Source organism: Plecotus auritus (genome assembly GCF_963455305.1).
Source record: "Plecotus auritus genome assembly, chromosome: 10".
NCBI classification, from domain to species: domain Eukaryota; kingdom Metazoa; phylum Chordata; class Mammalia; order Chiroptera; family Vespertilionidae; genus Plecotus; species Plecotus auritus.
In genome coordinates, this window is record NC_137785.1 from 44,086,470 (window position 1) to 44,114,270 (window position 27,801).

The following is a 27,801-nucleotide window of genomic DNA, read 5'->3' on the forward strand; positions in this document are numbered from 1 at the left end:
AGATGCCCTTGACCAGGAATCGAACCTACAACCCTTCTGTGCGCAGGCCGACACTAACCACTGAGAAGCACTAGCCAGGGTTTAAATTTTTGTTTCAGTAATGTTTGTTTTCTTTCTGTTTCTTAGATTTAGACTGTTTTATAATAGAGGCTTTTCTTAGTTTTGATGACTCTTGGCTGTTGGTTTATATTTATGAGTAACACAAATTTATTTATTTAAAAGTTTTTTTTTATTGATTTCAGAGAGGAAGGGAGAGGGAGAGAGAGAAACTTCAATGATGAGAGAGAATCATTGATTGGCTGCCTCCTGCATGCCTGAAACTGGGAATTGAGCCCACAACCCAGGCATGTGCCCTGACTGGGAATCGGACCATGACCTCCTGGTTCATAGTTCGATGTTCAACCACTGAGCCATGCTGGCTGGGCAAGTAAGACACTTTTAAAAATCAAATTGGAACCTCTTCTATGCTTGGGTGGGGCTTACTGCCAGATGCCTTCATTGTTGAATGATCTGACTAAGCCCTTTCTTGAGGGAACTCCAGACTGTCAAGAACTAGTTTTCTTTCCTTGGGTTGGTCATTTTCCTTAGAGAGGAATCCTACACCTGGAAGGTATAAGCTGGCTGTCAGCATTTCTGAGAGCCCAGGAGAGAAGGAAGCCAAATGTCTCATTCTTCTCTTGTAGAAGACCTACACTTAATTCTTCTGTGGTCAGTAAGTATCTCTGCTCCCTGCTATGCTTGGAGTCCAGAGTCCCTTTAGTTTAACCTCCCCAAAGAGTAAACATGTATTCTGATTTGGTAGGGAAAATAGTCATACAGTTTTTTGTTTTTTTTTTAAATTTCACTTATTGGGTGATATTGGTTAATAAAATTATATAGGTTTCAGATACACAATTGTATAATACACCATCTGATATCTTGTAATTGTATGTTTACCACCCCAAGTCAAGTCCCATCACTATTTACCCTCCCTTTACCTTCCTCTACCTCCTCTCTTCTACCCCTCCCCCCTCCCTTTTGTTGTCTGTGTCCATGAGTCTTTTTTTTCTTTACTGAAGCCCTTCCCCCTTCTCACCCAACCTCTAGCCCCTTCCCCTCCTACAGCTGTCAGTGACAACTGCTTCTTACAGTTTTAACCTCATTTTTAGCCTCTCCTATACTTCTCCTTTATATTAAGACTAGAGGCCTGATGCACGAAATTTGTGCAAGAGTAGGCCTTCTCCTTCCCCCTCACCCCCCGCTGCTGGTACCGGCTTCCCTCCGGCCCTAGCTTCGTCCAGAATGACGTCCAGTCTAATCAACATATTACCCTTTTACTATTAGAGATTAATTCCAAATGAAACAAAGATTTACATTTCTTTAAAAGAATGAAACCATAAAAACTTGAAGAAAACTAGGTAGATTAAGAAAATAATCTCATAACTAAATATGCCACAAAAGCCATAAACGAAGAGTGATAAATTAAGCAAATATTTAAAAATTCTACATTAATATAAAGCAAAACAAAAATCATCAAAAGACAAATGACAGGTACAACTGATAAGTACCAGGTACCCTTGAAAGTCTACATATTGGACAGTGAGTGCTCCCTCAGTGAGCTCTCAGGTGTTGGGACCACTCTGGTCCAATGCCACTATCATCTCCTGCTTGAACTATGCAGTAACTTCTTGAATGTTCTTCCTATATCTGCTTTGGTTTTCTTTACTCTGTTCCCCATTACAGCAGAACAACTGAGGGTTCTTTTAAAAACACTGCTCTGATCCTGTCACTACACCTTATTTTAAAGCCCTTTGGTATCTTTCTGTTGTGCTTGTGACAGAAACAAAACTTTTTATATGGCCTACATGGCCCTGCATTGTCTGGCCCCCACTTGCTTTTTTCCGTTCCTCCCCCATTCCTCCCCCATTCCTGCCTCAGGCTCTGCACTAGACTTATTCTGGCTTGAGGATTGATTGGCCCTGTTTTTCCACTGGAGGCCTTTGCACATGTTTTCTTTTTTTGTAGTACCCTTCCTTCCCTCGTTTAGTTAAGTGTCTTCTGGAAGTCTTATCTGACTTTTATTAAAATTAAATTTATTAAGGTGACATTGATTAGTAACATTATGAGCTTCAAATGTACAATTCTATAATTCATCATCTGTATATTGTATTGTGTGCCCACCACCCAGTTGCCTTTTTTTTTATAACAGATCTTATTCTATTGTCATAGTATAGTATACTCTCCCTTGGTAGCACTTTTCACAGCTGCATTTGTACTTTACCTGTGTGATTTTGAGTGATGACTGTTTTCCCTGAGGACTATAAGATTCTCTAAGAGTAGGAACAGTGTCTGGTGTTGTTCATCATTATTTATAGTGTATATCGTAATGCTTATTCTAGAGTTCCGCATATAGTTGCAGCTCATTGGATGGATACATAAACAATAACTAAGTTAATTAGTATGTACCCCTTAAGGTTTTACAGACCCCAGTTTTTTGGATATCCTGTAATAGAAGCCTGTTTACTGTTGATAGGAGAAAGCTTGAAGCAGTCTATAGGAATGGTTTCCACTTTTATTTACTGTTCTTTTTTCTTGGTAGGTTGCTGATCAGCTGTGTGCCAAGTATAGCAAGGAATATGGCAAGTTATGTAGGACCAACCAGATTGGAACTGTGAATGACAGGGTAAGGAACAGACTTGTTAAACATGAAGCGATGGCAGGGTGGGGCAGGTTAATTTATTGCCTGCAGTAATCTAGCGATTACCACTGTATGGCCGAGTTGACCTAGGGTTCCACATTTCATCGTGAGAGTGGGAGGAAGGCTTTCTGGTTGTCAGTGCAGTCCACTCCTTCCCTTGGCCCTCCACCTCTGACTTGTGAGGCTGTTGTTCTGGGTCATATCTCATTTGCCCCCTGTTCTTCATGCCCTTTATAATTTGCGGAGGTAGAAATGAGGTTGGGAGAAGGGTGGAAGAATTCAAATGTGGAAGGCAGCAGTATCAGTCCTTCACCAACACCTGGGTCTTATATAACCAGAGAACGTGAGAGAGACTTGGGTCTTGTAATATATTTTGTGACTGGAAAAAAAATCATTTAACTGGTCTGAACCCTTTTTTTTTTTGGGCCTCAGTTTACCTATAAAATGAGAGGAACAAAATGTAAAAGTGAGACAGGATAGACTTGGGCTGGTTGGTGTAGATGCATCTTAACCTTGGGTCTTTTAATTACAGCTAATGCACAAACTGAGTGTGGAAGCTCCGCCCAAAATCCTGGTGGAGAGATACCTGATTGAAATTGCCAAGAACTACAATGTGCCCTATGAGCCTGATTCTGTGGTCATGGTGAGTTTAGAGCCTTTCAGAGTACTCAGAAAAGTGAGTCTCTAGATATCACTTTCTCTAATTGTATTCCTTGCACTGCAGTTGGTGTGTGAAGGTTTAAAGCTTTGCCCAGTTAGTGCCTTTTTGGGTAAAAATTGTGCCTCCATATCTCAAATGGATCAGATGAAATGAATACTGAAAGCACTTTGAAAAGGTACAAAACCTTGATGCTTATTAGATACCTGTGATGTGCCAGACAATGCACAGAAAGCTGTTAATACAGAGATATATAAAAACGAGGTCTCTGTCCTAAAGAGACTGCCGGTGTAAGGAGGGTAAATATGCCAATAATTATCATCCAGCAGTTAAGGTCAATGAATTTAGCAGATGCTTTGGTATGCTGCTTAGACAACACCCACTCTAAATTTTCAGAACAGAAGATGTAATCCCCCAGCTCTTGAGAGTATTGGTCACTGGTCTCACACAAAGCTGAGTATCCCTCCAAGCAGTGGCCCACAGAAGAGAGCTTCCTTACCCAGTCTTTCCTGGGGCCAGTATTCTGTAACTGGTCAGTGCAGGGATTTAGACACTTCCCTTCGCCCTGGCTGGTCTGGCTGAGTGGATAGAGCATCAGCCTGGTCTCGAGTTTGATTCTGGTCAGGGGCGCGTATCTCAGTTGCAGGCTCGATTCCTGGCCCCAGTCGGGACGCATGCGGGAGACAACTAATCGATGTCTCTCACACCGATGTTTCTGTCTCTCCCCCCATCTTCTTCTTCTTTTTTTTTATATATATATATTTTATTGATTTTTTACAGAGAGGAAGGGAGAGGGATAGAGAGTTAGAAACATCAATGAGAGAGAAACACTGATCAGCTGCCTCCTGCACACCCCCCACTGGATATGTGCCCGCAACCAAGGTAAATGCCCTTGACTGGAATCGAACCTGGGACCCTTCAGTCCACAGGCCGACGCTCTATCCACTGAGCCAAACCAGCTATGGCACCCCCCTTCTTACTCTCCTTAAAAATCAATGGAAAAATGCCTTCAGGTGAAGATTAACAAAAAAAATAAAAATAAAATACACTTCGTCTTTGACACAGTTGGGGACATCTGCTGTAGGGTCACCCCACCTAGCTCCAGAGATCCCTGGCGAATTGGCTGAAGCCTTTGATTGCATAATAGCCCACCTTCTTACTTTACCCATCCCTGCTTCTTTCACTTTCCCACAGGTCATTATCACAAGAGATCGCCCTAGTAAACTTCCTTCATGCTAATCTCCCAGAGTCTGCTTCCTGGGAACCTCGCCTGCGATGTGGGGTGATGATGTGAATTTCTCTCTTTTCCTCAGGCAGAAGCTCCCCCTGGAGTAGAGACAGATCTTATTGATGTTGGATTCACAGATGATGTGAAGAAAGGGGGCCCTGGAAGAGGAGGAAGTGGGGGCGGGTTCACAGCACCCGTTGGTGGACCTGATGGAACAGTGTCAATGCCCATGCCCATGCCCATGCCATCTCCAAGTACTCCTTTCTCATACCCACTTCCAAAGGGACCAGTAAGTATACATATAAATAAATGTGATGTAAGCTCTAGAAAATGACAGGTTGGCTCTGTGAATATACTCAGGAGTTGTAGATTGTCAAGAGGATTTAGCAGTAAGAACAAGTATTAACAATGATCACATTGTGTAAAAAGTATTGGGATTTAGAGAAAGCCTTTTGTTTCAGCTAGAAGTAAATACAGTAGAAAAATCTGGAGAGAGGGTGCTAGAAAAACTCATCTTCATGTACTTTTTTTTTTTAATTAAACATATTTGGGACCTGTTGCTGGCAGATTAGTAGTTTTTTGTTGTTGTTGATTTCAGAGGAAGAGGGAGAGAGAGACAGAAACATCAATGATGAGAGGGAATCATTGATTGGCTGCCTCCTGCATGAGCCCACAACCGTGGCATGTGCCCCAGACCAGAATTGAACCTGGGACCCTTCAGTCCGCAGGCCCACGCTCTATCAAATGAGCCAAACCGGCCAGGGCCAGATTAGTAGCTTTAAAAAAAACAACACAATCATTTATTACCAAATAGAAAAACCTCTTTTGTAGACAAGATGATGAAGGTCATTATTGTAAAGTCTAATAATTTTCCCTAAGCAATGGATTTAGTAATTTGCAGAATAGCCTTTGGCTATAGATCTTTAAAAATCTGGAATCCTTCTGATGACGTATTTTTTCTTCTTTTTGGGATTCTTGAGTTTAATAAGTCCTATTTAATATCATCAATAGTTCTGTGACTTTAAGTGAAATGATGTATTATGAAACCCAATTTTACCATAGGCTAATTGATAGAAACAAGAGTTACTTTCCTATGGCATTCAACATTATAATGAAATGACATTATTTGAGGACCTTCTGTGTGTATCTATATATGTACCGGAGAAAATTGCTAATTGGGGGCAGTGTCTCTCATGTTGCTTTTCTCCTCTTGCAGTCGGATTTCAATGGATTGCCAATGGGGGCTTATCAGGCCTTTCCCAATGTTCACCCACCTCAGATACCAGTTCCCCCATCGTATGAATCTGTAAGTGCCTGAGCCTCTTTTATAAGCAGCAGGAGAGTGAATCCCATGAAGAGAGAGCAAAATAATGGCCAAAGGGAAGGCAAAGTTTTGATCAACTCTAGTATCAGCCTTGTTCTTGCTTTGGATTGTGTTGCTTTTCATTATCCTGGAAATGGGGTGTGGTGGTGGCGGCGGCAGTATCATTGGTGGCAATACTTTGTCTGCAATTCAGCCAGGATCAGGAGGAGGGAGCTGCAGATCTTAGAAAGTTCTAGTAGGGCACTTTACCGTCTTTTTTTTTGGACTATGTAGAGACTTACTGGAGCTGGTATAGTCTTAGTGCTAGAATATCATGATAATTAAACTACCAGCTTTATAAATTCTCAATACTTTGTAAAGCAGTAGAGACCAGATTTTTGTCTGACACACAAGTGTCCTGTAGCATTAGTTTTACATTTTAGTCTTGAGGTTAAAACTTGCTCTAATTGGCTATTTGATGCTTTGAACTCTGTAGGTGGTTGTAGCAGCTTTGGTTTAGAATTGGATGACTTGTTTTCTGCCATCCTCATTTGTTCAGCCAGTATGTGCCTTTTAAGAGTAGAGAGGAGGAAGAGAGAGACACACACACATCTACTGGTTGCCTCCCGCACATGCCCCAGCTGGGGTCAGGGATCGAACCTGTAACTGAGGTATGTGCCCTTTACCGGGAATCAAACCCACGACCCAGTGCTTTCTAACCGGCCAAGGCTGGTATGTGCCTTTTGAAAGCTGTTTCCATCTGATGCATAACTGAGAAAACACAGTGGCATGGCGCTTGCTATGGAAATGATTCACCTAGGGAGATTCTCCTGTTCCTGAGCTTGCTTAGTATTCTTTCCTTTGGGTATATTACCGTGGGCCTGAGTTTTTCTTATGTTTTGGTCTTGCATGCATTGAAGCATTGCCCACAACTGTTTCGAAGAATGAGGTAGATAGATGATCATCGGTATTTGAAGACTTGGTTCTTGGAGATGAAGTCAGTGGTTTAGTGCTTTCTCTGCCTGGAAGGTGAAGGTATCAGATTAAAGAGGTGTTACATTGTGGTTAGATTTTCCTTTTTCTCCGCTTGGTTTTCAACATGTTATCTATATCATCTAGTATCTATCTGGAAGATCAGGAAGGAGTGGAGGGACAGGTTCTGATGCTTTCGCTGAGCAGCTTAGCTTTTGGACAGCACAGGGGCTTATATATGTATCCATACTTTCTCCAGTGATGCCATTGCTTTCTTTGGTAACAATGTTTGTGTTTCAGGTCGATGACAGTAATGCTGATAAGAATGTCTCTTCTGCACAGATTGTTGGTAAGTGTGAGTTAGAAACCCTCAAGGCTCAATGCTGAGCCCTTTGCTGTTTTCTCATACATGGAATTCAACCCACATGCCCTGTCCTCCCTACAAATGCAGTATGGCAAAAACAGAACTCAGATTTCCCTCTTCCAAAAGGAAAATAATCTTCCTGGGCCCCAAAGAATCTCACAGGTTCCCTGTTTCTTTTTCACACATTTTTATTTTTTCAACTTGTTTATGTTCCTGCTGATGCAGCTTCCATTGTGCCTGGAAATTAAAAGAAGGAGGGGTGAATAGGCACAAATTATAAACAAATAGCTCAGTGACTTTTTACAAAGCAGGCATATTCATGTAGCTGGCATATTCATGTAGCTATCTATTCAAAACCAGCACCCTAGAAACCCACAGGGAGTATATATTTTTTTAAATTAGAGAATTGTATTTTACATAATTTCTATACACAAAATTATATAATCTATTGATGAGTTTTGATATTACATGTGTGTCTACACACACACATATATGTAACCACCACCTCAGCAAAGTTATAAAACATTTCTATCACTCTAGGCTCGTTCCCTTTTGTTCCTTTTCAGTCAACTCCACCCCAGAGGCAAGAACTGTTCTTATTTTCTAAAATTATAGTTTAGGTTTGCCTGTTCTAGAACTTACATATAAATAGAAATATACAGTAGATAGAGAAGGGGATGATTTTTAACTTATAAAATGGAAGACTAGAAATACAGATCAGATCCCATTCCATCAAATAGGATTGACATTAACATTTCTTATAAAAATTTTCCCAATAAGCCTTAAAGAGTAACTTCATCCAACAGAATTCTGGTACCACTCCAGACTTTGGACTTTGTTGTTATGGGAGCAGGCCTATGTGAAAGGGGACAGTGTGTTTAAATAATGTTCTGTGTATTTACCTTTAGAATTCAATAATCATTTAGAAAGAAAACTTTTCTACTGTATTTGTGTTGTTATTTCTACCAAAGGGGACTATGGCTCTGAGCCACCTTTCTGACATTTGTAACACTGTGCTCCTTGCCCTAATTTAATTAGGTCCTGGGCCCAAGCCAGAAGCCTCTGCGAAGCCCCCTGCGAGAGCCGTGGATACCTATGACAACTTTGTACTTCCAGAGTTGCCGTCCGTGCCAGATACACTACCAACTGCATCTGCTGGTGCCAACACCTCAGCATCTGAGGACATTGACTTTGATGATCTTTCCCGGAGATTTGAAGAGTTGAAAAAGAAAACATAGGCCTCCTAATCCAGGCACCATCCAAGTCCTGGGAGTTGAGACTGAGAAGTTTCTCCTTGTAACAAAGAATCTCCATGAAATTCTGTTTCATCTCTTAACCATCGCCGCGCACACTCTTCCTGTGGGCTCTCTTCCTGCTCTACCAAATTGTGGTGCTTTCCAGTTCTTTACTGCGCCTACGAGATGAAGGACTGGGGACACTGAGCCCGGAGCAGCCGACTCCTGGAAGCCGTGCTTGTCCGTTTTCTGTCAGTGTGAGCCAGGCTCTCTCCTCGCCTGTCCCACCACCCTCTACAGGGGGAGAAAGTAAAGGCATTGTGAGGAGAGCTGACAGAGATGGCTGGGCTGTGGAAGAGAGGACTTATGAAGTGTCTCAGCCCTGTGCTGAGGTTCTAGACTTAGTACAGGTGGATTTGTGGTGTGTGAGAATCAAGGCTAAGATGTCTATTTTCTCATTCTGATATGAATGGGAGAGAAAAAAATGACTCAGGAAGCCACTGTAACAGTTCTTGGAAGCTGGGTCCTCTCATTGGCATATACACTACTCCTTGCTGCAGGGCAGTGTTCCACCTGGATGCAGCTGCAAAGTTTATTTGGAAAGTTGAAGGCCTCTCAGTTCTATTGGATTCCCAGGGAGCCCTCTGTGGCCTTTTGGCTTCGAGTGCTGTTTCCCTTTTATCAGAGGGCAGCACTGTATAAATTCCTGTTTTTCCCCTAGCATGTTCTGCTGGATTGTATTACTGACAAAGGAAGGACAGGCCACATGTCGGGCAGAAGTCACCATTCAAGGCTAAGGTGGGCTTCCAGTTGCCTTAATATAAGTATTCAAGTCTCTTGAATAGTGAGCTGAAAAGCCTACAGGAGAAGAGGGGTTCCTGTTTTCATTTGAAAACCTTATGATTAAGAGAACCTTTAAAAACTGATCTCATACATTTTGGTGCCCATGTGGCTGTAGTTGTTTGCTGCTTTCCTTGATGGACAATACTCTTATTGTTGTAACTAACATGCTCCTTTGCCCCTTAGCTAAGGCCATCCTTTCCCACAGGGATGGCTTTGGGATCGGATGATAAGACTTTGGCTTCTGTGTAGTATATCTGTATATACCTGTCTCAAGCAACCTTTCTTTAATGTTTTTGATTGGTTTGTATCTAATACCTTGGTAGCTGATAATAAAGTTAAAAATTCTATGACCTGCTTTCTCCACTGGTTGGGTTGAATAGGGAGCTACAAAGTTGGATTTTAGTGGAGAATATTTTAAGCAAGAGACCCATGCTGGGCACAAGCCAGACCTTACCTGTGGCTCCCTGGGTAATGTGGATGCCTGCAGCAGTAAGGAACCCATTTCAGTCTCTGTATTTAAGCCCAGATAGCATCTGTGAGTTTGCTTGGTTACTCCTCTGGGACTCTGCAGAGGCTTCCAGGACCTAATTAAATCAGGGCAAGGAGGACAGTGTTAGAAATGCTCCCCCTCAGGCAGATGGCATGCCTGCGTCTTTATTTTTAATAAGCTGCAGTGAGCGCACATCTGACTCCCTGGTATTTCCCGCCGCCGTCCTGGAACACTGGTTGTGAGTGTTCTGTTACTTGTTGTTTGGCAGCAGAGCCAGTTAAATGTGTAACTCATTGCAGCGTTAACCCTTTCCCAACAGTGCCAAGATCATAAACGTAAGGACTTTCAGCGAAGGGGATTTTGACTCCTTACTGACAAATTTAACAAAGTGTATTGTAAACATCTGTAATTTTCTAAGCTGTGCCATGCAAAAGTAAGTACTCGCTAGGTGATAACAGGGTTAAGATAGTTTATCCTTTAACACTTCAGTGTCGGTGCCCACGACTGTCACAGCTGTTTACTCACGTGTGTTCTGGTGCACTGGATTCCTAACAAACTTGAGAGCTTCTGCAGCAGCATATCCATCAGTGTAGCTTCTTTCCAAGTCTATTAGAAGACAAAAGGAGAAAAGCAAGTATACTGAAGGAAAAAAGTATCAAAGGTAAAAGTAACATACACAGTAAAGATACTATTTCCTTTAATGATTTGCAGTTAGGCATTGGAGTGCTTTTGCTTCTTAGTAGTTGAGGGTCAGCTACTTACAGGACAGTGACTAGAACATAATGCAGTCTTGGTAAACTGGGTTTCCTAGGAAAATAGCAGAGCTGTGGAGACTAAAAGGGGATTTGCTGATATTGTACACTACATCCATCTGTAATCTTAAGCAGCTACAGTTGAGCTTTTCCAGTGGTATAAAATGGTATGGCTTATACAGGTATTCCCCACTTTACGCCACTTCACTTTTAGGGAAGATGTATGTTAGTACCTATTTTCACTAACCAAAGATATCGGAAGAGGACTTGCTTTTATGAAAAAGGCAAAACGGGAAGTGTTTGCAGTGAGCTCTTATAGAAGTAGTGCACACTGAACTGTTATTTTTTTTCTTTATAGAAGCTGTATATTATATTGGCTGTTACTGTATGTTAGTGCTGTTTTAGGCTTGATGTATTACTTGGTAGGCTACTTTTGGGGGACTGGGAAAGATTAAAAAATTTTCCCATTTAAATTAATGGTAATTGCTTTTATACTTTATGCCAGTTTGGCTTTTGAAAGTTTTTACAGGAACGCTCTACTTTTGGATAATGGGGAAAACCTGTATATAAAATTACCAATCCGCAGACTGACTTACCTTAAGGGACTTTCTTTCTTTACCAAAGGACATTAGAATGGCAGAAACAAAAAGGTTAATGATCACGAGTACCATCAAGATGACACTGGTGAGGATCAGAAAGGATCCCAGGACTGGGTCTAAAGCAATAATCTGGAAAGACAATAAAACACTTTTAATTTAAACATTGACAGTTTGATTTCTACTTTAAAAATACGTTGTGTGCTAACATTTGGGATTTATTCACATAAGAAAACACTGGTAGAAACTAGGGAGCAAAGCAAAACTACTTAAAAAGGAGAATACTTTTGAGCAAGAATGACTGACTCTAATGTTGTAAAAACAGTTGTCTCTCCAGGGCTTTCCAAGAAGAAAGCAGGTGAGTTGCAAAATTAAAATGATTCAAAGCCCATGTGAGTTCTAACAATTCCAGAAAATACAGGGGTAGGCTAAAGTAGGTTTATACTTCATACAATCATTGATGATAAACTTCCATGTATTCACAACTGTAAACCTACAAATCAAATGATGTTGATTTTCCAGTACTGATAAATGTTTTGCCTTGGTATTGGCTCCTTCATTATTGGCATTGTTTAGAAAAAGACAAACTTAGAGGATGAATGCTTACACTAAATATTATGACTAGAGGCCCGGTGCACGAAATTTGTGCACGGGGGTGTGTGTCCCTCAGCCCAGCCTGCACCCTCTCCAATCTGGGACCCCTCAAATGATGTCCAACTGCCTATTTAGGCCCGATCCCAGTGGGATCAGGCCTAAACGGGCAGTCAGACATCCCTCTCACAATCCAGGACTGCTGGCTCCCAACTGCTCACCTGCCTTCCTGATTGCCCCTAACCGCTTCTGCCTGCCAGCCTGATCACCCACTAACCACTCCCCTGCCAGCCGGATTGATGCCTAACTGCTCCCCTGCCAGCCTGTTTTCCCCTAACTGCCCTCCCTTGCAGGCCTGGTCACCCCTAACTGCCCTCTCCTGCAGGCCTGGGTCCCTCCCAACTGCCTTTCCCTGCAGCCCTGGTTGCCCACAACTGCCCTCCCTTGCAGGCCTGGTCATCCCTAACTGCCCTCTCCTGCAGGCCTGGGTCCCTCCCAACTGCCTTTCCCTGCAGCCCTGGTTGCCCACAACTGCCCTCCCTTGCAGGCCTGGTCATCCCTAACTGCCCTCTCCTGCAGGCCTGGGTCCCTCCCAACTGCCTTTCCCTGCAGCCCTGGTTGCTCACAACTGCCCTCCCTTGCAGGCCTGGTCCCTCCCAACTGCCCTCCCCTGCTGGCCATCTTGTGGCAGCCATCTTGTGTCCACATGGGGGCAGGATCTTTGACCACATGGGGCAGCCATCTTGTGTGTTGGAGTGATGGTCAATCTGCATATTACTCTTTTATTAGATAGGATAGAGGCCTGGTGCATGGGTGGGGCCAGCTGGTTTGCCCTGAAGGGTGTCTCGGATCAAGGTGGGGGTTCCCTTGGGGTGTGGGGCGGCCTGGCGAGGGGCCTGTGGTGGTTTGCAGGCCAGCCACGGCCCCTGGCGACCCAAGTGGAGGCCCTGGTATCTGGGGTTTATTTATCTTCTACAATTGAAACTTTGTAGCCTGGAGTGGAGCCAAGCCTTCTGCTTGCTCGGTGGCAGCAGCCATTTCTATTGGGATTTATGTATCTTCTATAATTGAAACTTTGTAGCCTTAAGGGAGGCCTGGGCCAGCCAGGGTGTGTGGAAAGCTTGGCTTCCTCCATCACCAGGGGCAACCCTAGCCTCCTGCTCTTTCCAGCTCTGTGGCTGCCGCCATTTCTGTTTGGGTTTATGTAACTTCTATCATTGAAACTTTGTAGCCTTGAGTGGAGGCCTAGGCCGACAAGGGCAGGTGGAAAGCTTGGCTTCCTCCATTGCCAGGGAAACCCAAGCCTCCCTCCTGCTCTCTGTGACTGTAGCCATCTTGGTTGGGTTTATTGGCATATTCGCTCCCCATTGGCTGGTGGGCGTGGCTTGTGGGTGTAGCAGAGTGATGGTTAATTTGCATATTATTATTTTATTAGATAGGATGGAAATCTATATGTCAAAACATTTCCTAGTACCAGCCTGTCATCCACTTAATTGGGTAATTATATCAAGTTTGGGCTGAGTTTTTGATATAAGATTTTTCCCAATAAGTATAACTTCATTTGCCCTTCACATTATATGATTAGAGCAGAAAAATGTCAAAAAGTATTAGCAAAAGTTTTATTATTCTGATTGTTACTTCTTTAAGACCTTTAGTATAGAAAGTGTTCCAGAGCTGAGGACTTCATCCCCTAGTGATTGGGGCTGGGACCACAATAAAATAGTCCTCCCAAAAACAGTTATCTTAGGGAGATGGCAACTTTCCACATTAGAAACTATGTTAAGTTGTCCATGTTAGTAACCTTTGAAATCTAGATTATCAGAATGATAAGGCTTGATGAAAATCTTGTCAGTTTCAAATTGCAGTTTTTCCCTTCCCTAATCAAATCTAATATATGCTTGTGCTTTGGACCCAAATTCTTACCTGGATTTCCTACTTAATTTTTTTATGTTGAATAGAAAGGGGTTCTATTGGTATTTCCTGGAGAGGAATAATAGGCTCTCTGAAATGAGTATTTGTTAATTATAAACAGATATGTCACAGCTCTTCTGGAATTGTACTGCCCTAATTTTTTTAAGTCATTTCCATTGTATACTTCAAAGGGCCTCTGAAAAGGCAGCAGCAACCCCATGTTAATCTGGCCAGGTACTAGAGCACAAGCTCACTCCCAGTGTCCTTGGCAGTAAGATTAAGGGTACAAGTAGTGAGAGAGGTGGGACTATGTGGTTAGGAAAGGGCAGATTTCTGAAAACAATAGTCACCCAAAAGCTTGTATACATCGGTGGTACCATAAACCAGAATGGCAAAGGATCTATCTCTCTCCCTTTCCCAATGTGCATTGGTATAGCAGGGGCTGCATTTATAGACAGTATTCCTTTGTTAGATACAGGATGAGGCAAAAGTAGGTTTATAGTTGTTTGTTTGGGAAATAATAATTGTTTCCTGTACTCACAACTGTAAACCTACTTTTGCCCAACCCTGCATATTAAACCAAATAGAGGTCTGGAGGGAAAACAGGATTTTTTATTATTATTATTTTTTTACCTCCTTATAATGAGAGATTCCAATCAGGAGACCAACAAAAGTCACTGCTGAGCTGAAAAAAGTTCGGTAGTCGGACATGCTCCATCCAAACAGCAGGTTAAACTGAAAAGAGGAAGAAAGACGGGTCGGGTGTGGAGAGCAGTGGAGGCCACTGCAGTTATTTCTGTCTCGGGGTGCTTGATAACGAGGAGGTCAACATAGAATGAATGGAATAAGGAAATGCTTTAGTGGCCATTTCAATTACTGTGCCTAAAAAATACATAAAATTCCTTTCTAATTACATAGTATTTTCATATAAATTTGACCTTCATTCCTGTGAGCTCAATTTTATCCCCATTTTAGAGATGAGACAAATGTGTGAATTTAAGTCCTACTACTGTTAAGTATGGAACTACAACCAGAACCAGCTTTCTTACTCCAATCCTTTTCTCCAAAACTCAGTGCCAACTTAACTGATGGTTTTCCATATAGTGACCTTTTCTAAGGGAAGCAAAGTGACACCAAGACCATAGCACCCAGGAAAGACAGACACTGAATGGGGCTCACAGCCATGGCATAGCCGGTCAGCAGGATCACAATGACCAGCAGGAAGCCCACCACCTCATCCCAGGCTTTGGTGAGTGTTCTTCCGATGACCTGCAGCCGGGGGTTATGATGCAGCAGCGTCCATAGCTGAACAGTTGCCAGCAGAACCAAGAAGCCCATGAGGTGAATGACAGCCGAGTTCACGTTTACTGCCTCGTAGAAGTTGATGAACCTGTAGCAGGAAGGCGGACAGTTACTCAGCATGAACTGCATGCCATCACCAATTCCTGTGCTGCCAGTGTCTCCAGTGTTCCCACTGCCGAAGTGCAGCAGTTGTGAGTCCTGTTAGGTGAAATGCTTGATGTCCGAGTGCTGCCTTCTAGTGTCGGCTCCTATATTTGCGCATATGAGAGCAGAAGAAACGTGTTTGGTTGGGAGTTGTGAAGAAAATTTGCAATTTTGACCTGTAGCTGATTCTTTACTCCAGGTTCATCCTGGAAATCAAGGCCAGCCGCTTCTATTGCTCTGCCTTGAGTTAAATCTCCTGTCAAAAGGAGATGAGTTGCCCTGACCGGTTTGGCTCAGTGGATAGAGCGTCGGCCTACAGACTCAAGGGTCCCAGGTTCGATTCCGGTCAAGGGCATGTACCTTGATTGTGAGCACATACCCAGGGGGATGTGCAGGAGGCAGCTGATCGATGTTTCTCTCTCATTGATGTTTCTTGCTCTCTCTCCCTCTCCCTTCCTCTCAGTGGAAAATGAATAAAATATTTTTTAAAAAGTGCACTGAAGACTCTTAGCACACACCTAAAAAAAAAAAAAGGAGATGAGTTAACATAATGACGTGTGCCATTAGGCTGGTCTGTTTTCTGTCATGCTGTAATCCTATACTGTCCTCTGCCAGTAGACAATGGATCCTCTAATAGGTTTACCAGTGCTGAGAGTAGAAAGATGATTAAACTAGAGGTGAGGGGTGTTAGTAACCAATTAGGAGTTGTTGTTTTTTTTTAAAGTTATGTTATTTGAGAGACGCATTCATAATTTTGTTGCAGCATCTAGACCCCCATAGATATGAGCAGCTTGGCATTCAATCACAATTCTTTTATTGTTTAAAAACTAGGCAATGCCACACAACAGGCTAGACTTTAGCTGCCAGCATCATTCAAACTACAGACCGCTGTCCCTGCATAACAGCCCTCTGTAAGGCCTTCCTGGGACAGTGCCTCCGTCTTACACAGATCAGTAGCCCAGGCTGTTGACCATGAAAGGTTAGAAAAGGTTGGTCAGGGACACAGATGCTCTTCCCCATGAGAAAGGCCAGAGGAGCCTAACGGGGCACCAGAATGGATGAACATCCCTACCCAGAAGCAGCTGCTTTGGATTTAAAGTATGTTCTCCCTATTGTGGTTTTACTTAAAAGATGGCCATTTGTCTTGTCTGAGGTTTTATTCCTTGGCCAGGGTGCAAAATAATGACCCAGGTGGGAAATAGAAGGACACATCAAGGCCCCTGTGCTGTGAAAGGCAGAAGACTTGATTAGCAATATAAGCTTCTAGTTCATTGTTTCCTCTGCTGGGGACATTAGTCTGAGATTTGTGTTTAACTTCGGTATTATGCAAAAATACCAAAGCAGTGGAGGAGGCGAGGGAGTTTGAAAGAATCCTGTGTGATTCAGGACCCTTTGGACATCGAGGAGGAATGTCTGTTGCTTCTCAGGTCCCCTCTTACCTGTCACGGTCATAGTGGTATTGTGCCATGTTCTTCTTATGTAGAGAAATAAGCTTGATGTCAAGCATCAAGATGGCAAAGCTGGTAAGGATTATGCTCATGTCCAGAATGTTTTTTTTCCTTGTTAAGAACCTCCATCTCTGCTGTTTCAGCCGGCGACCCTAAAGAGACGGCACAGTCACTGCTGCTTTCCTGAACGGCTAGCTGCGTCTCTCCCTAATGAAATGGCATGAACACGGGCAAAGCGCGCTCAGCTGGGGGCTTCGATCTGACCTGGGCACACTGGGTTATAGTCTCAGTTCTGCTCTGTAGTCACTCAGAGCTGCTGCTTACAAAAAGTTGGCCTTCTCTAATACAGCTTTCACTGGGTACAGTCATTTTTCTCATTGCTTAAACTTAATAAAGAAAGTTTCTAAGTTATCAAGCCTGAAAATAAAACACTGTGTTAGGCTTAAAATATGTTATCTTTTGTGTACAGCATCTGTATTTTGAGTACTTGCTCTGTTCATCATGCTTTCAGTCTTGCTGTTGCTTTATAGGGTTAATAACTGCACACAAAATCTTTCTATAGACCTAATTCTTTAACTCTTGAAATCTGAAAGAGCTACTTTGTGGAAAACTAGTCAGTCTTTAACTGAAATCAAGTTTCTGGAAAAGACCAATAATAGCTCATTGTGGAGCTCCCCAAATAATACCTGGTAAGCTTGAGAATCTTAGATCAAACATTTCAACTCACCTGTATGAAGCCGTAGTAACAGACTAGTAGGAAATAGATGACTTGTGAGGCAGTAGACCAGGCAAAGTCCTTTGATGTCTGAAGGGAAGTTAAAGTGTCCAGTCTTACAGAGGTGAAGAAAGCACCTGAGAATAACATCGAGTCAAGAGCCTTTAGAACTTTCCCTTCAAACTCTGTCTTTGAAATAACCCCAACTGTCCCTCTATTATTAGTTTCAAATGTTCTTGAGTTTCTAAGCTCAGTATTTCCTCTAGAGGTGTCATGAATATTAAATGAAGTCATGTGCAAAGCTATTGGAAAAATGTGCTTATTGCATTAAAAGTTAGTAGAGGGGAGAGGATTATACTGTTGATCCCACCTAGAGGGCAGTGTCAGTGATTGAACAGCTGTTACAGGTGTTACCCTTACGAGTTAAGAGTAGCTGCAGGATGTACAGACGTAATGTTGCAACATGGTGTTTTGCAGAGAACTGATCACTGCAATGTAAAATGGGGACAAGAGTCAAATGTCAGTGTGGTGCTTTTGTTTAAAGCTATTTAAAATGTGTTTTCAGAAAGTAGTATGATTAAAATGCTTTGAACCATTTCAAATTTATTTTCTATGTTTAAAGCATTAATATTATCCCATGAATTAATACTCAGATGTTTGTATGAGGATAGACTTAAAATCAGACTCCACCTAGAAAGACAGTGATTTTGTTGCAGTTTTATAAAAGTATGAAAGATCTTGTGAATATAACTTTTCACAAAGCCCCAAAATATTAGATCTAAGATATGCCCCTAGTAGAAAGTGCCATTTTAAGAACAAATTCCTACTTCACATAGTTAGCTCTCAAGACTGGAACTTTCCCTCAGGTAGTAAGTATGGGGAAGTGGTGTACTCTGTGTGGGTCTGGGAAGAAGAAATTCCTGATTAGAAGTAAACCCTGGTGGTAAATAGAAGGACACTTGTGGGCAAATTCTGGGGGAGAGAAGAAAGAAGAGAAAAAAAGTAGGATTAGGACAGACCACCTGTTTAAGGCAGGAGAATTCAATGTACCAGTTTCCCTCTAGTCCCTTAACAAAATGCCTCTACAATGACAGTGAAGGGATGAAAAATGACAAAGATAAAAAAGGGGGCAAATGAGAGGAACAAACTGGAGGCTGGAAAATGGACAAAGGACACTGACACAGCAGATTCAAGAAAGCTGAAACCTAAGCAGTGCAGGAAACCCAGAAGCCAGCCCATTCTTACCACAAACCCTAGAAAGGCTGGGGAATGAGAGGCAGCAGGTACCTCTGAAGGCAGAGGGTTAATTGGAACTGAAAGTGGAATTGATTGCAAAAATGAACTTAAGCAGTTAGATCCCAGATTTCTTCCCTCTCACAACCAGATACCCACCCATCCTGCCTTCCACTACCCCAAGACTGAAGGTTTATTTCCTAGTGACGCTGAACTAGAGAGAAATCTGAACTCAGACAGCAGGTGCATCTGCAAGTCTACTGGAAAAGGGACTTGAGAGAAAGTTTACATACTGCATGGTGAGATCCTTACTCCCCTTCCCTCCACTTCTTTAACAGGCTTATCCTCAAGACAGGCATTGGAAGGGTCCCTCCTGAAAACTGACTGCCTAAGAGAAAAGACAGGTGCCAGTTGACAAGCTCTATCCATGCATACAGAGCTCCTAATTAGCATTAATCAGAATTTTGATATATATATTTTTTTACTGTTTCAAATATGAAAGAACAGTCAGATACTTAAAACTAACATTAAAAACCAGAAATTAAAGCGAATAAAAATAAAAAGCTCAGAGAAATTAGAGAACATGAAGAAGCTGATAAAAACAAAATGAACCTACAGTATCCTCAGAGAGTTGAGAGGATATTGATTCCATAAACAACAGGAGACTATGCAAAAGAAATGAGAACACAATTCTTAGAAATTAAAATATAAAGATGAAAATTTCAAATGGTTTAGAAATTGAGGTAATCTTTCGGAAATAAGATGGAAAATAGAGAAAACCTAAGAAAATCAGAGTATCAGTCCAGGAGTTCCTACCTCAAAATTATAGGAATGTGAGGAAGAGAAAATAGAGGGGAAATTTACAAAGAAATGCAAATAAAATTTATCAGAGCTTAGGGACACATTTTTCAGATAAAGGACTTACCATGAGGTCAGTCAGATCCTTTCATAACCGTGGTGACAAAGAGAATTCTAAAAACTTGGGAGTGGGACCATCATACTAGCAACAGTATGAGAAGTTAGAAGGCAATGGACTGTACTTTCCAAAAAAACAATTGTATCCAGTCAAATAAGCAAGCAAATGTGATGACAAAAACTTCTTTTGGACATGTAAGGCTTCAAAAAATGTACTTCCCTTATATCCTTCCAGGAAGTTACTGTAGGATGTGCTCCAGCAAAATAAAGTAAACCAAGAGAGGAAGACATGGGCTCTGGGAGAAAGGAGGTCCAACAGAGAAGAGAAGTGAAGATAATCCCTGGGGTGGCAGGGAAGGGAGAGTCAGGATAAGAGCTCGAGCAGGCCTAGAGAATAACCAATCCCACTGTACCGAAAGGACCGAGGGAACTAGGAAAAGGATCACAAAATGATAGCTATGTGATACTTTTGAACAGAATGAGATTTACTTCTAGGAGGAGTTTGGTTCATCTCCAATTAATAGAATGCATGCAAAACAAAACAAAACAAAAGAACTATAAATTAGGGAAAACGAACAGTTGTGAAAGAAAAACTAAATTGTAATACATGGCTCATCTTTGAAAAATACATTATCACAATAATGGAAATAATATTAACCATAAGTTGTATTGGGAAAATGAGAAAAAATAAGGTATGTATATGTGTGTGTATGTTAGGGATATTTGTGGGTATAAGAAAGTTAAATCCTCATGTCATAAAAAATACTATCTAAAACTGGAAGACTCATGAAATAGCTAATAATCATGTTAATTTTTAAATTCCAAAAGAACCAGTTAAAAAAGCTGAAAGTAGTTTCTCGAGGATATAGGAATGAGGTGGGGAATGAGGACTGCTAGTTTTTGCCTTAACTATTTGACTTTTAAAATTACATTATGTGTAATAACTTTAATTAAAATAGTGTCTTTTTTAAAAATATATATTTTATTGATTTTTCACAGAGAGAAAGGGAGAGGGATAGAGAGTTAGAAACATCGATCAGCTGCCTCCTGCACACCTCCCACTGGGAATGTGCCCGCAACCAAGGTACATGCCCTTGACCGGATTCGAACCTGGGACCTTTCAGTCCACAGGCCAACGCTCTATCCACTGAGCCAAACCGGTTTCGGAAAGTGTCTTTTAATGATATAAGAAATAGGGACTTCTGAGATACCTAGGTCAGAGGGAGGAGAGGAAGAGGCCTTCGTACCCACATTGTTGGATTCCAGAATCAGGGTCACTACACAGAACAGGTTCACGTTAGCATTGAAGACCACAAATTCCACAAAGAGGCTTTTGGTGCGACGGTCTAGCCAGCGGCTCTGTTCAAGATGCTGCAGAACTCTGGGAAGACAGGAGGACAGGGCTGCTGCTTGCTCCTCTCAACCCTGCAAAGGAGCTAAATGCCCTGGCATTTCCAGTATTACTCAGACCGGATGAGACGCTACGTGTCCCGCTCTAGATTACCTGTGCAGTATTTTACAATTACCAATGCCCAAACTGTCACTAGTGATAACGTGAATATAAGACTACAGTAATGATCAAGTTTTCACAATAGTAGTCACACCAAGGTTAAACATTCAAAAGAATATATTTGGCATTTGAAGTGTGAGAATTTTATATGCTCTGTCAACTACTTCTACTTGAAGTGTTAAATGCTACTCTTGACTAATATATATTCAGTTTTGAGAGGTGTAAGGGGTCGAAATGTCATTTGATTGGCATTGTTTTTAATGTCTTGCTTTAAATTTAAATGAAGAGAATAATTTAACTTAGACATTTTCATACGTAATGACAAAGACTCTCAGGATTCATATAAACACTAATCTATATCTCTCTGGCAGTTGATTTTGGGCATTTGAATTTTGGATTATTTGTGGTTCTTATGAAGGGTAGTGTTTTCTCTTGCGTTTGAAGAGTATAGTTTGTCCAAGCTAGACTTACCGAGTTCAGCTGCAGCTAGGATTGAAACTGATATGTTTCTCCAGATGAGAAAAAGAATGAGATTTGGCAAACTGGCATGCTAAAACATAACCTGTAGTTTGAGATTGAACAAGGAATTTTCAAACTAAAAGATAACATTTCCTTAAAAGCCTAAAATAAAAGTGTCTACAAGTGTCATTATGGTTGCTGTCAAACTACTCAAATGGGTCCCAGTTCCTACTTGTTCTAAGAACTGACCGAAGCAAACATCTTGGTCCTCTTGGTTAGGGCTCAGGCTCGCTCACCTGGTTGCAGAACTAGAGTTCCTTCCAAGTCTAGCAACGTATCCTCCCGAGTAAGTGGCAAGCTCCCCTTGGACGGGGTAGCCACCCAGTGCCTCCTGATTCTGATAATGCCAAATGCTGTCCGATTCTGTGTTGTTTGTTTCGGGGGGGCTCCAGTTAACCCCATAGTTCTCTGTATCCTCCAGATCTTGATGAGATGGCTTCAGAATGCGAATCTGATGAAGCAGAACATTGCCCAAAAGAAAGGAGTTCCCATCAGTAATAAATCCTAGTGAGAGAGTACAGGAAGCCATTGTAAAAATTGACTCGTTATGTTAACAAAAACTGCAGTTTCACCACTATTTTTAAAAACATTTTTGGAGTTTCCACTTAATGCAACCAGATTGAAAAAAAAAAAAGTGGCATTATTATCCTATCTAATAAAGAGAGAATATGCTAATTAACCATCACTCCATCACAAAGATGGCTACACCCATAGCTGAGGCCAAGTTCCCATAAGGAGCCTTAAGGAGCAATCAGCAGGGACCTGAGGCTACGCCCTCCCCAGACCCCGTGGGGTTTGACAGGGGACCTCAGGCAGCATCACCCACCCGGCAGGACTTGACAGGGGACCTGAGGCTGCGCCCCTCTGTCTGGCGGGGCTTGACAGGGGACCTCAAGGTGCAACCCCAGTGCTGGGTCGGGGGAATCAGGCCGTGCCCCCCGCCCAGGGGGGACCTTAGGCTGCAACCCCTGCCAATGGGGCTTGACAGGGGACCTGAGGCTGTTCTGTTCCCCCCTCCCCGTGCTGGGCCGGGGGACCTGAGGCTGCGCGCCCCCCCCCCCCCTCTGCCTGGCAGGGCTTGACGGGGGACCTAAGGCCATGCCCCCCACCCAGTGGGGCTTGACAGGGGATCTCAGGTCGTGTCCCACACCTGGCGGGGCTTGATGGGGGACCTCAAAGCATGCCCCCCCGACCCCGGGCCACACCCCCCATCCTGGCGCCGGGTCAGGGGACCTGAGGCTACGTTCCCTGCTGGGCGGGGCTTGACAAGGGTGAGACTAGCCAGGTCTAGATCTATCCCAATGAGGGGGGGTGGGGCGGCCAGGTCTGGGTCTCACACGATTTTGAGGCGCATGTGGGTGGGTGGGTTCTTGACTGGGTCCCGTGGTGTGCCCCAGACTCTGACAGGAGGAAGGTTTTCATATACATTTTACTAATTTTCTTTTATCTCTGACACTTCTATTATAGAGAAAGGGCAAATAGCAATATTAAATTATTTCCTCTAATTAATCCCCTTTTAATGTGCACGAATTTCGTGCACTGGGCCACTAGTTTGTAGATAATGATCTAGATAATGTGTAGTTAATGGTCTAGATCAGTGGTTGGCAAACTGCGGCTCACAAGCCACATGCGGCTCGCGAGCTGCGGTTTGCCGTTCTGTTGACTAATGAGTTTGCCGACCACTGGGATAGGGGCTTAATCACAAGGAATAACAACAGCCTGTAATTATTGGAATTGAGAGTCTAGGTCAGTGGTCGGCAAACTCATTAGTCAACAGGGCGGCAAACCACGGCTCACGAGCCGCAGTTTGCCAACCACTGGTCTAGATCATGACAATCAACTGAGGAAGACAGTGGAATAAGAGGTCCCTTACTTGTATCTTTCAATAATAATCTGGCAGGTACCTGCAGACAAAAGTGCCTTTGTGGGAGTTTTGAGATTTAATGGGTGATTGTGAAACTCCAAAGAAGCCCAAGACCAACAAGTTCTGTTTTGAGAAGGCAGGTCCCCCACGTGGCTGACTCACCAATTGTGGGCCTGCCTACAGATCTAGAAACAGCTCTGTCCTCCTGTGGACGTTGTTGCTACAGTGCCATTTGACCTTGGTCCTGCCACCAGCACCATATGCCAAGGGACTCAGGAGGGGTCATTCCTGTCTGTGCTTCAGATAATAGGCCTGCAGAAGTCAGTCCCGAGTGTGGACCATAACGTGGCCGAGACCCAGCTCCAGCCACTCTCAGCCGTGGTCCAGAGGCCCCCGGAGGCAAGCTTTCCAAACAGTCTGACGAAGGATCTTGAAACCACCCTATAACTTACCACACCAAAAACAAACAAAACATAATTTTGAGGGATGGCTATGTTAATTAGCTTGATTATGGTAATCATTTCACAATGTGGTTGTATATCAAAATATGTTACACCTTAAATACATGCAGTTTTTGTCAGTTATACCTCAATAAAGCTGGGGCAGTGGAAAGAATCTAAAAACTATTACAGAAAGGTAATTCAGCAAGGTGGCTGGGTACTAAATATCCTTCATACATCCAAATAATATTTACTTAGATGTTATAGAGAAATAAAATATCTTATTTACAATAGTAACACAAAAGATAAGCCTAACAAGAGATGTGCAAAAATTTTATGAAGAGCAATTCTGAATGTTATTAAGGATGAGATGAGAATAGAAAAGCATATTATATTCCCAGATAGGAAGAGAACATTATAAAGATAATAATTCCCTAATTTAAGTTCTTAGTTTGTATCCATATAAATATATAAATCTACCTACAACTAAAATCTGTATCTACAACTAAACAAGCTCTTAGTATATAAAAGGTTCCCATTTATCAAAACAGGCAAACAAAATCAAGCAGCCCAATGAAAGATGGGCAAGATTTTGGAATGGCATTCATGCATTCATTCATTCATTCATTCATTCATTCTTTCCCTCAATATGTATTAAATGCTCACATATACCAGGTCCTGTTCTAGGTGCCAGGAACACAGTGGTGGGTAAAAGAGAGTCCCTGTCCACAGAGAGCTCACATTTGAGGAGGGAGAGAGGCAATAACCAGACAATATTCAGGTAATGGCTGCTATGAAGAAAAATTAAGTAGGATGAAGTACAGAGTGTTTTGTGGGGAGGGAGCAGTACTATTCATTTGGGAAGGGTGATTAGAGAAAGCCATTTTGGTGGCTCAAGTAGAGTGAGTGAGGGTTAGGGAAGGAGATGAAATAACATGTATTTTAGGGGTCAGACTGGGCAGGCCCTTGTAAGCTTTGGAAAGGGTTTGGGATTTTCGATGTAATGGGACTCCATGGGGAGGCTTAAAACAAGGGAGTAACACAGATGCCTGGTTTTTTTAAATTTATACTTGGAATCACCCGATGGGCCAGCCATCAACCAGGCCACACCTGAAATGATGTGAAGTACCAGCATCGCCTCCATCCTGCAGATTTATGTTTTAAAGAAATAACATGGGGAAGATGGAATGAAGAAGGGCAAGGGCAGAGGCAAGTTTTGCCCCTTGGAAGTGAAAAATGGTTTCTTAGTTTCAACTTCTATTTTCTCATGAGTGCAGTTGCAAAGTCTTTCGTGTGTCTCAGAGCTGCCTGTGCGGAAACACCCCTTCCACTGGGCTGTAGGAGATGGGCCCACTCGTCTCTCACACAGTGCTCAGGGAAGTGGTAACTGTTACAGTAACTAAGGAGAACAACTTGGCAATATCTTTCTAAGTTAAAAATGTATATACACTTTTAGCAATCTTTTCAAGGTATTTAGCTTACAGATATATTTGTACATGTGTAAATTACATATGTAAAATGAGAGTAATGGTAATGTTAAAAGATTGGAAACAATTTAAATGTCTATCAATAGGGATCTGTTATATCAATCAGGGTACATCCATGCAGTGGCATACTATATAGAAAATGAATAAAACGTAACAGGGTCGGCTTTATATATACTGATGGAACAATTTCCAGGTAAATCGTTAAGGGAAAAAAGCAAAGTGCGTGACAATGTTTCTAGTAGTTACCCTTTATGATCAGATGTATTTGAAAATGCATAGATTACCTCTGAAAGAATAAATAATAAATTGGGAATGTAGTTGCCTCTTGGAAAGAGAAAAGGGGGATTATGGAACAAAGGAGAGTTGTACAATATACACTGTTACACACTGAATTTTCTCCATGTTCATGTTTTAAGTATTTTTTTAAGTATAGGAAGAGGGATAGAGAGATCGAAACATCAATCAGCTACCGCCTGCACGCCCCCCACCAGGGATCGAGCCCACAACAGGAACTGAATCATGACCTCCTGGTTCATAGTTCAATGCTCAACTACTGAACCACACTGGCTGGCCTTAACAAATATATTAACGTGACAGAAAAAAATCACGTTAGAGAATTTGGCAGGAATGGGTTTGCCGGGAACAAGGGAAAGTTAAAGGACTGGGAGTTCTGCTGAAGATAAAGGGAGGTGGTGACAACCTTCACATATGGTCTCACTTTGTATTTCCTAAATGAAAAATATATACAATTATGATAAAATTTTGATCAGTTTTCCATCAGAAGAAAGTCAAAAGAGAAAAAGCAAGCTTAAATTACAGCAAGAGAAATGTGAATTAAATCCTGCAAAGGAAAAGACCCTTCCCTGTATGTGACTGAACACTGGGACATGCTATTCAGGAAGGGTGAGTGTTTACAGGATACAGATTATCTGCTATGAATGGCTTGGGCTTCAATGTTCCTGAAGACACCTGTACTAAGAGGAGTGGGTTACGTCAATTCTGAAAGTAAAGATTTTTACAATTGAAGAGATAACCCATGTTAGGGCCAATTTTTACTGTGCTTCACCCATGTCTACTTAGTTCTGTTTCTTTATCAGCATCTACAGATTGCTGCTGCAATCTGGTGATTCCAGGTAACTCATGTCCAGGTATGTCCAGGTAACTCATGTCCACTTTGGTTCTAGATTAGCCAGAGCTTCTATTTCACTAGTTAACAATAGCAAGCACTTATTCAGTGAATACCATGTGCTGATACAACACTTAGATATACTGAGCTTTTTTGTTGTTGTTAATCCTCACCCAAGGATTTCCATTGATTTTTAGGGAGAGTGGAAGAGAGAAAGACAGAGATAAACTCATTGATGGGTTGCCTCCTGCACGAGCCCCAACCAGGGCCCGGGCTGGGGAGGAGTCTGCAACCAAGGTGCCCTTGACCAGAATCGAACCCGGGACCCTTTGGTCTGCAGGCCGGTGCTCTATCCACTGATGAAAAATACTGAACAAGAAGCATTCTTAGGGAAGACTGTTTAGCATTTCTGCAACACTGTCCAGGGCAAAGCCTACCAACTGCTCTTGATGGTGAGTTTCTTTAAAGATACAGACCATATTATAGCCATCTTTTTATCATTAGCTCCTAGGAAGTTCCCAGCATTACCAGATGCTCAATATATATTTGTGCAACTGAACTGGATAACTAAACGAGAAAAGTTACAAACACGTCACAAGCTTGGAAAGATTGCGCACAAGGCAATGTATCCAACAGATCTTTCTGGTTACCATTTTCCTGTTCTGTGCTTACTGAACAACCTCCTCAGCCACATGTGGTTCTCTCCACACGGAGGCAACCAGTCCCAGGGACCACTCCCGTTACTTTTTAAAAATATTTTTATTGATTTCAGAGAGGAAGGGAGAGGGAGAGAGCGATAGAAACATCAGTGATGAGAAAGAATCACTGATTGGCTGCCTCCTGCACGCTCCCTACTGGGGATCCAGCCCGCAACCCGGGCATGTGCCCTTGACCGGAATCGAACCTGGACCCTTCAGTCCGTGGGCCGACACTTCATCCACTGAGCCAAACCAGCTAGGGCTCTCCCGTTACTTTTTATGCTATAAGACAGGGGTGGGGAACGTCCAGCCAGCAGGCCACATCAGGCCCTCGAAATCATTTGGTCTGGCGCTGCCAAGGCATTAGGGGTGAGTTAATTAAATATTTAACGAAACATAGCAGGCCAATTTTTAAGTTGATAATTTTTTATGGCCTGTGAATATTATAAATATCCCAATAGCCCTGGGCAGAAAGAAGGTTCCCCACCCCTGCTATAAGTGAATACATTCTCACTCTTATCAGCCTCTTGTGAGATTCACCAGTGGGGATCCACCCCTTGGGCCTGATCACCCTTGACTGGAGAGACATAAACCCGAACCTGCTTAGATGAGGTCCGAAGAGTGGAATCCTTGGGGTGCCGCGCCTTCCCCCCTCATGGATGCAGCCATGTGGAAAAGCCAGCTGACCTTTCTCCAGTGTTCCAGCACGTCATGGTGGGGTGTCTGGGAAAGGAACTGAACCCCACAGTTGCGTGGCTGGGCTCAGGACTGTGCTCTTAC

At 42.6% G+C, this 27,801-nt stretch overlaps 2 protein-coding genes across 3 annotated transcripts in view; one reads left to right on the forward strand and one right to left on the reverse strand.

The window, feature by feature from the left end:
* Positions 1-9,630, forward strand: part of IST1 (IST1 factor associated with ESCRT-III) — a 28,577-nt gene extending 18,947 nt beyond the window's left edge. For both annotated transcript variants that reach the window (XM_080645289.1, XM_080645290.1), the window contains 6 exons: positions 2,579-2,662; positions 3,210-3,320; positions 4,649-4,852; positions 5,780-5,869; positions 7,139-7,187; positions 8,241-9,630. In XM_080645289.1, coding sequence (XP_080501415.1) covers positions 2,579-2,662; positions 3,210-3,320; positions 4,649-4,852; positions 5,780-5,869; positions 7,139-7,187; positions 8,241-8,440 — 738 coding nt within the window. In that variant the 3' untranslated portion in view covers positions 8,441-9,630. The remainder of the gene's footprint in view (positions 1-2,578; positions 2,663-3,209; positions 3,321-4,648; positions 4,853-5,779; positions 5,870-7,138; positions 7,188-8,240) is intronic.
* Positions 9,631-9,734: 104 nt separating this feature from the next.
* PKD1L3 (polycystin 1 like 3, transient receptor potential channel interacting) overlaps positions 9,735-27,801 on the reverse strand; it is a gene marked incomplete at its 5' end in the record, with an annotated part of 68,172 nt that continues 50,105 nt past the window's right edge. Inside the window, 9 exons of the mRNA XM_080645283.1 lie at positions 9,735-9,864; positions 10,296-10,376; positions 11,119-11,250; positions 14,254-14,355; positions 14,800-15,010; positions 16,506-16,666; positions 17,242-17,366; positions 20,625-20,758; positions 21,643-21,910. Of these exons, the coding sequence (XP_080501409.1) occupies positions 9,784-9,864; positions 10,296-10,376; positions 11,119-11,250; positions 14,254-14,355; positions 14,800-15,010; positions 16,506-16,666; positions 17,242-17,366; positions 20,625-20,758; positions 21,643-21,910 (1,295 nt within the window). The 3' untranslated portion in view covers positions 9,735-9,783. The remainder of the gene's footprint in view (positions 9,865-10,295; positions 10,377-11,118; positions 11,251-14,253; positions 14,356-14,799; positions 15,011-16,505; positions 16,667-17,241; positions 17,367-20,624; positions 20,759-21,642; positions 21,911-27,801) is intronic.